General features: G+C 45.2%; 1 protein-coding gene across 2 annotated transcripts in view; it reads left to right on the plus strand.

Moving 5' to 3' along the window:
* Positions 1–8,395, plus strand: part of LOC145338875 (sperm flagellar protein 2-like) — a 233,647-nt gene extending 225,252 nt beyond the window's left edge. For both annotated transcript variants that reach the window (XM_080183275.1, XM_080183276.1), the window contains exon 29: positions 8,216–8,395. In XM_080183275.1, coding sequence (XP_080039401.1) covers positions 8,216–8,356 — 141 coding nt within the window. In that variant the 3' untranslated portion in view covers positions 8,357–8,395. The remainder of the gene's footprint in view (positions 1–8,215) is intronic.
* Positions 8,396–8,685: the final 290 nt, after the last annotated feature.

Consider the following 8,685-nt stretch of genomic DNA (forward strand, 5'->3'; position numbering starts at 1 on the left):
TTCCTAGCGAGAGGATTTGAGTATAGGGATAGGGATGTTTTGCTGCAATTGTACAGGGCCTTGGTGAGGCCACACCTGGAGTATTGTGTACAGTTTTGGTCTCCTTATCTGAGGAAGGATGTCCTTGCTATAGAGAGAGTACAGTGAAGGTTTACCAGGCTGATTCCTGGGATGGCAGGTCTGTCATATGGGGAGGGACTAAATCGGTTAGGATTATATTAGAATCATTGAGGTTTACAGCATGAAACAGGCTCTTCAGCCCAACTTGTCCATGTCATCCTATTTTTTAAACCCCTAAACTAATCCCACTTACCTACATTAGGCCCATATCCCTCTATACCCATCTTACCCGTGTAACTGTCAAATGCTTTTTAAAAGACAAAATTATACCCGTCTCTACTACTACCTCTGGCAGCTTGTTCCAGACACTCACCAGCCTCTGTGTAAAAAAATTGCCCCTCTGGACACTTTTGTATCTCTCCCCTCTCACCTTAAACCTAGTTTCAGACTCCCCTACCTTTGGGAAAAGATATTGACTATCTAGCTGATCTGTGCCCCTCATTATTTTATAGACCTCTATAAGATCACCCCTCAGCCTCCTACGCTCCAGGGAAAAAAGCCCCAGTCTATCCAGCCTCTCCTTATAACTCGATCCATCAAGTCCCAGTAGCATCCTAGTAAATCTTTTCTGCACTCTTTCTAGTTTAATAATATCCTTTCTATAATAGGGTGACCAGAATTGTACACAGTATTCCAAGTGTGGCCTTACCAATGTCTTATACAACTTCAACAAGACGTCCCAACTCCTGTATTCAATGTTCTGATCAATGAAACCAAGCATGCTGAATGCCTTCTTCACCTCTCTGTCCACCTGTGACTCCACTTTCAAGGAGCTATGAACCTGTACCCCAAGATCTCTTTGTTCTGTAATTCCCAATACCCTAGAACAAAGAACAAAGAAAATTACAGCACAGGAACAGGCCCTTCGGCCCTCCAAACCTGCACTGACCATGCTGTCCGACTGAACTAAAACCCCCTACTCTTCTGGGGATCATATCCCTCTATTCCCATCCTATTCATGTACTTGTCAAGACGTCCCTTAAAACTCACTATCTGCTTCCACTACCACCCCGGAAACGTGTTCCAGGCACTCACTATTCTCTCTGTAAAAAATCTGCCTCATACATCTCCTTTAAACATTGCCCCTCGCACCTTAAACCTAGTAATTGACTCTTCTACCCTGGGAAAAAGCTTCTGACTATCCACTCTGTCCATGCCTCTCAATCTTGTAGACTTCTATCAGGTCTCCCCTCAACCTCCTTCACTCCAATGAGAACAAACCAAGTTTCTCCAACCTCTCCTCATAGCTAATGCCCTCCATACCGGGCAACATCCTGGTAAATCTTTTCTGTACCCTCTCCAAAGCCTCCACATCCTTCTGGTAGTGTGGTGACCAGAATTGAACACTATATTCCAAGTGCGGCCTCACTAAGGTTCTATAAAGCTGCAACATGACTTGTCAATTTTTAAACTCAATACCCCGGCCGATGAAGGCAAGCATGCCGTATGCCTTCTTGACTACCTTCTCCACCTGCATTGCCACTTTCAGTGACCTGTGTACCTGTACACCCAGATCCCTCTGCCTGTCAATACTCTTAAAGGGTTCTGCCATTTACTGTACATTTCCTATCTGTATTAGACCTTCAAATTGCATTATCTCACATTTGTCCTACCATTAACTGAGTAAGTCCTACCCTGGTTCAATCTACCTAAATGCATCACCTCACATTTATCTAAATTAAACTCCATCTGCCATTCGTCAACCCATTGGCCCAATTGATCAAGATCCTGTTGCAATTGGGCCAGTGGGCTGACGAATGGCAGATGGAATTTAATCAAGATCCCATTGCAATTTCTTCACTGTCCACTATGCCACCACTCTTGGTGTCATCTGCAAACTTACTAACCAAGCCTCCTATATTCTCATCCAAATCATTAATATAAATGACAAATAACAGTGGACCCAGCACTGATCCCTGGGGCACACCGCTGGTCACAGGCTTCCAGTTTGAAAAACAACTCTCTACAATCACCCTCTAGCTTCTATCATGATGATGTGGAGATGCCAGCGTTGGACTGGGGTGGGCACAGTAAGAAGTCCCACAACACTAGAAGTCCAACAGGTTTATTTGGTAGCACAAACTTCCGGAATGTCACTTGTGCCACCAAATAAACCTGTTGGACTTTAACCTGGTATTGTGAGACTTGTTACTGTTCTGTCAAGAAGCCAATTTTGTATTCATATAGTAATCTCACCCTAAATCCAGTGAGATTTAACCTTATGCAACAACCTACCATGCGGTACCTTGTCAAAGGCCTTGCTAAAGTCCATGTAGACAACATCAACTGCACTGCCCTCATCTACCTTCTTGGTTACCCCTTCAAAAACTCAATCAGATATTCACGGGAGTTTAGAAGAGTGAAAGGGAATCTCGTAGAAACTTCTAAAATTCTGTCAGGGTTAGACAGGGTAGATTCAGAGAGAATGTTTCCAATGGTGGGGGAGTCCAGAACTAGGGACCATAAGAACATAAGAAATAGGAGCAGGAGTAGGCCATCTAGCCCCTCGAGCCTGCCCCGCCATTCAATAAGATCATGGCTGATCTGTCGTGGCTCAGTTCCACATTCCCGCCCTCTCCCCATAACCCTTAATCCCCTCTCTTATCAAAAACCCATCAACCCGCGTCTTAAAAATATTGAGCGAGGCAGCCTCCACCACTTCAACGGGCAGAGAATTCCAGAGATTCACCACCCTTTGAGTGAAGAAGTTCTTCCTCAACTCCGTTCTAAACCGCCTCCCCTTTATCTTGAGGCTGTGCCCCCTAGTCCTACTGTCCTTTCTGAGTGGGAAGAGTCTCTCCACCTCTATCCTATCCATCCCATTCATCATCTTATATGTCTCAATGAGATCTCCCCTCATTCTTCTAAACTCTAACGAGTACAAGCCTAGTTTATTCAGCCTCTCCTCATAGTTCAACCCCCTCAACTCCGGAAGCCATAGTTTGAGGATAAGGAATAAACCTTTTAGAACTGAGATGAGGAGAAATTTCTTCACCCAGAGGGTGGGGATTGTGTGGAATTCACTCCCACAGAAAGTAGTTGAGACCAAAACATTGTCTGATTTCAGGAAGAAATTAAATTTAGCTCTTGGGGCTAAAGGGATTGAGGGATATGGGGGGGAAGGGGGATCAGGATATTGAAGGGCCCGAATGGCCTACTTCTGCTTCTAGTTTCTATGTCAGTCTGTCCCTCTCACTCCCTCTGTCCCTCCCTCCATCTATCCTTCCCTCCCCTCCCTCTCTGTCCCTCTTTCCCCCTCCCTCTCTCGATCTCTCTTCTTGCTCACTCTTGCTACTTCTGTCTCCCTGTCTCCTGCTCGCTCTGCCTAGGAACAGCTGGCCATTTAACCCATTAAGCCATTTATTATGATCATGACCGGTGGCACAGTGGTTAGCACTGCTACCTCACAGCACCAGGGACCTGGGTTCGATTCCCAGCTTGGGCCACTGTCTGTGTGGAGTTTGCGTGTTCTCCCTGTGTCTGCGTGGGTTTCCGCCGGGTGCCCCGGTTTCCTCCCACAGTCCAAAGCTGTGCAGGTTAGGTCTTTAGTCATGGTAAATTGCCCCTTAGTGTCAGGGGGATTAACAGGGTAAATAAATGAGGTTATAGGAATAGGGCTTGAGTGGGATTGTGGTCGGTGCAGACTCGATGGGCTGAATGGCCTCCTTCTGTAGTGTTGGGATTCTACGATTCTTTCTATTGACTGACTGATGATGCATTTTCCCCACATTATCACCAAATCATTTCACTGTATTAGTGTGTGTCAGTCTCTGCTTTAAATACACTCAGTGTCTGAGCTTCCACAGTCTCTGGGTTAGAGAATTCCTCACGTTAACCACCCTCAGGTGTAAAGACATCCCAGTCCAAAAGCCTTCCCGTTATTTTGAAACTGTGCCCCCGGTTCTAGACTCTCCAACCGGGAAAACATCTTACCCACATCTCCCCCGTCTATTCCTTTAAGTATTTTTTAACTTTCAATGAGATCACCTGTCCTTTGAAATTCAAGAGAGTTCAGTCCCAGTTTGCCCAATCCCTCTTGATAAGGCAGTGCCGCCACCCCAGAAACAACTCTAGTGAACATTTGTTGCTCTCTCTCTAAGTGATAACCTTCCTAAGGTAAGGGCCACACAGTGCTCCAGGTGCAAAACCTCACTCAAATCCTCTTGTAATAAAGGTCAATATACTATTAGCCTTCCCAATATCTGTTGCTTTCATGTTAGCCTTCAGTCACATAGAACATAGAAAAACTACAGCACAAACAGGCCCTTCGGCCCACAAGTTGTGCCGATCATATCCCTACCTACGAGGCTTACCTATAATCCTCTATCTTACTAAATCCCATGTACTTATCCAAAAGTCTCTTAAAAGACCCTATCTAATCCGCCTCCACCACCACTGCCGGCAGCCGATTCCACTCACTCACCACGCATCACGTACTGATGAGGACACTTGTTTAGGAAGTACTCTGCACAGAAACCAGAACGAGAGGGCACAGCCTCAAAATAAGGGAGTGGGGGGGGCGGTTTAGAACGGAGTTGAGGAGGAACTTCTTCACTCAAAGGGTGGTGAATCTCTGGAATTCTCTGCCTGTTGAAGTGGTGGAGGCTGCCTCGCTAAATATTTTTAAGAAGCGGGTTGATGGGTTTTTGATAAGAGAGGGGATTAAGGGTTATGGGGAGAGGGCGGGAATGTGGAACTGAGCCACGACAGATCAGCCATGATCTTATTGAATGGCGGGGCAGGCTCGAAGGGCTAGATGGCCTACTCCTGCTCCTATTTCTTATGTTCTTATGTTCTTACATCTGTTCCTTCTTCTACCCAAGTGGATTACCCCACATTTCATTCCATCTGCCGTGTCCTTGCCCACTCATTAAGTCTGTACAAATCCTCCCATAGCCGCTTTACACCTTCCTCACAACACATTCCCGCCTAGCTTTCATCTGCACACTTGGAAATATTACATTTATCATTGATAAATGTTGTGAACAGCTGGAGAACACAACTACTGATCCTTACAGGATCCTATTAGCCACAGGCTGCCAATGGCACAATGACCCATTTATTCCTACTCTCTGCCTTCTGTCTGTTAGCCAATCCTGAATCCATGACAGTATGTTGCCTCCTACCCCACGTGCTGATTAATTTCTTGTGGGGGACTTTATCAAAAGCCTTCTAAAGTCGAAATATTCTGCCTCCATTGACTCTCCTTTATCAATTTTGTTAGTAACATTTCCAAAAAACTCCCAACAGGTTCATCAAATGTGATTTCCTATTTGTAAATCCGTGCTGACAATACCAATCAGATCATGGCAGTCCAAGTGTCATTTTGTCAGTCACATCTTTGTAATAGATTCCAGCATTTTCCCTCCCATTGATGGGAGGTTAACCAGACCACAGTTCCCTGTTTTCTCTCTCCCTCTCTTAAATAATGGGTGACCTTTCCTATCTTCCAATCTTCAGGAACTATTCCAGAATCTATCAGATGCTATGAGGAGAGGCTGAATAAACTGGGCTTTTACTCATTAGAGTTTAGAAGAATGAGGGGAGATCTCATTGAGACGTATAAGATGATGAATGGGATGGATAGGATAGAGGTGGAGAGACTCTTCCCGCTCAGAAAGGACAGTAGGACTAGGGGGCACAGCCTCAAGATAAAGGGGGGGCGGTTTAGAACGGAGTTGAGGAGGAACTTCTTGACTCAAAGGGTGGTGAATCTCTGGAATTCTCTGCCCGTTGAAGTGGTGGAGGCTACCTCGCTAAATATTTTTAAGAAGCGGGTTGATGGGTTTTTGATAAGAGAGGGGATTAAGGGTTATGGGGAGAGGGCGGGAAAGTGGAACTGAGCCACGACAGATCAGCCATGATCTTATTGAATGGCGGGGCAGGCTCGAGGGGCTAGATGGCCTACTCCTGCTCCTATTTCTTATGTTCTTATGTTGGACAATAATCACCAATGCATCTACTGCCTATTAGCAACCTCTGTTGGAGATGCACAATATCAGTTTCTGAGGACTTATTAAACTTTAGTCCCCTTAATTTCCCTATGTATACTTCTTACTAATTTTCTTCTGTGACAGCCCCCAGGACTTGCATGGGGAATCACTGACTGATATCCCTATAGGACCTGTTGAATATGAGCTCCCTGGGGACTGGTAATTAACCAGCCAGATGGAGTTCATATAGCCATATCAGAGGTTCCTGAGTGGGTCCATTATTCCTTTTGTCCTGATTGTGTTCACCATGGACTTGTGGTTTTGCTTTACTTTGTTTTGTGCAATAAGCACCTTTACAGCCGCCTCCTGGAGCTGGATACTGGTGACGAGGTAAAAGGAAAGTTTTGGTAACCTTACTCATCAGATCCTGGTGAGCCTGTATCATTCAGTTTTTATTATGCCATTTTTTGGGAAATTGGTTCTATACGATGCAAGTATTGAAAATGGAGTGAAACCATTACAATCCTAAACCTTCTGTGATCTTGCAATGGTACAGATTAAATGCAGCTTCTGGATTTACAGGGGAGCCGGTGATGGAATTCCTGATGTGACTAACAAATCTGGTGGATCATTGCCAGTATGGCCCAGCATTACGGGAAATGCTGAGAGACTGATTAGTATGCGGTATAAATGACCAAGCAACACAGTGTAGTTGTGTAGTGTCCTTGGCCCAACAATCTTCAGCTGCTTCATCAATGATCTTCTCTCCATCATAAGGTCAGAGGTGGGGATGTTTGCCGATGATTGCACAATATGCCGCATCATTCGTGATTCCTCAGATACTGAAGCAGTCCATGTTCAAATACAACAAGATCTGGATAATATCCAGGCTTGGGCTGACAAGTGGCCAGCAACATTGGCACCACACAGATGCCAGGCAATGACCATCACAAATAGAAGCGGATCTAACCATTGTCCCTTCACACTCACGACAATTACTATTGCTGATCCTCCTCTATCAACATCCTGAGGGTTATCATTGACTGAAAGCTGAAATGGATTAGCCATATAAATACTGTCCTTCAGGGAAAGATCATTCCCCAGTCTGGCTAAAATGCACTGAGTACTGGGCCCAGTCTCAGAAAGAATCGTTAAAAATGGTCATTGCCTGACATGTAAATATTACTGGATATTATCCTGATCTTGTTGTATTTGAACATAGACTGTTTCAGTATCTGAGGAGTGGTGAACATAGAACATAAGAACATAAGAAATAGGAGCAGGAGTAGGCCATCTAGCCCTTTGAGCCTGCCCCGCCATTCAATAAGATCATGGCTGATCTGTCATGGCTCAGTTCCACATTCCCGCCCTCTCCCCATAACCCTTAATCCCCTCTCTTATCAAAAACCCATCAACCCGCGTCTTAAAAATATTTAGCGAGGCAGCCTCCACCACTTCAATGGGCAGAGAATTCCAGAGATTCACCACCCTTTGAGTGAAGAAGTTCCTCCTCAACTCTGTTCTAAACCGCCCCCCCTTTTATCTTGAGGCTGTGCCCCCTAGTCCTACTGTCTTTTTTGAGCGGGAAGAGTCTCTCCACCTCTATCCTATCCATCCCATTCATCATCTTATACGTCTCAATGAGATCTCCCCTCATTCTTCTAAACTCTAACGAGTACAAGCCTAGTTTATTCAGCCTCTCTTCATAGCTCAACCCCCTCAACTCCGGTATCAGCCTAGTAAACCTCCTCTGCACTCCCTCCAAGGCCAAAATATCCTTGCGTAAGTACGGCGCCCAAAACTGCACACAGTACTCCAGCTGCGGCCTCACCAATGCCCTATACAGCTGCAGCAAGACCTCCCTACTTTTATATTGTGTAATCATCAGCGAACATCCCAATTTCCGACCTTATGATGGAGGGAAGGTTATTGATGAAGCAGCTAAAGATTGTTAGGCTGAGGACTCTACTCTGAGGGACTCCTGTAGAGATATCCTGGAGCTGAGGTGACTGACCCTCCACAATCACAATCCATCTTCCTATGTACCAGGTATAACTCCAGCCAGTGGAGAAATTTCCCTTTGATCCCACCATATCCACACTCACTCACATACCTGTTGTGAGAGGCTGGTGTTTTACTGTGTGTCTGTTTCCTTGGTGCAGGATTTCAAGGCTATTCTTCAGAGGAAGCCAGTGGAAAGTGAAGCAGTCGCAAACAGCTCCCCTGAGCTCTCAGTGGAAACATCATCAAACACCCCCACCGAGGACCTTGGAGGAAGCCGCAGAAGAATAGTCAAAACGTAAAACCATTTCCAATTGAAGATATAACTGGCTCAGAATGTGGATAGAACTAATTAATAGCAATAAATCCACATGTTACTCAGCCTTTATTAATTAATCCTTGTCTAACAGAAGCTCAGGAAGAATCTTGAAGTCCAAGAGTTTATCATATAATATTATTAGAGCAGAAGGCCATTTAGCCTGTCATATGCCTGCTAGCTCTCTGCAGGTGCAAATCACCCAGTGCTGCTCACGTGCCGTTTCCCCATAGCTGTAAAAATACCTTTTCATCAGAAAACATCCAACTCTCGTTTAAAAACTTCAAATGTCCCTGTCTCCACCACACTCTCAGA

The sequence above is a fragment of the Carcharhinus amblyrhynchos genome, unplaced genomic scaffold (assembly GCF_965287045.1).
Source record: "Carcharhinus amblyrhynchos unplaced genomic scaffold, sCarAmb.v2.hapA chromosome_206, whole genome shotgun sequence".
NCBI classification, from domain to species: Eukaryota; Metazoa; Chordata; class Chondrichthyes; order Carcharhiniformes; family Carcharhinidae; genus Carcharhinus; species Carcharhinus amblyrhynchos.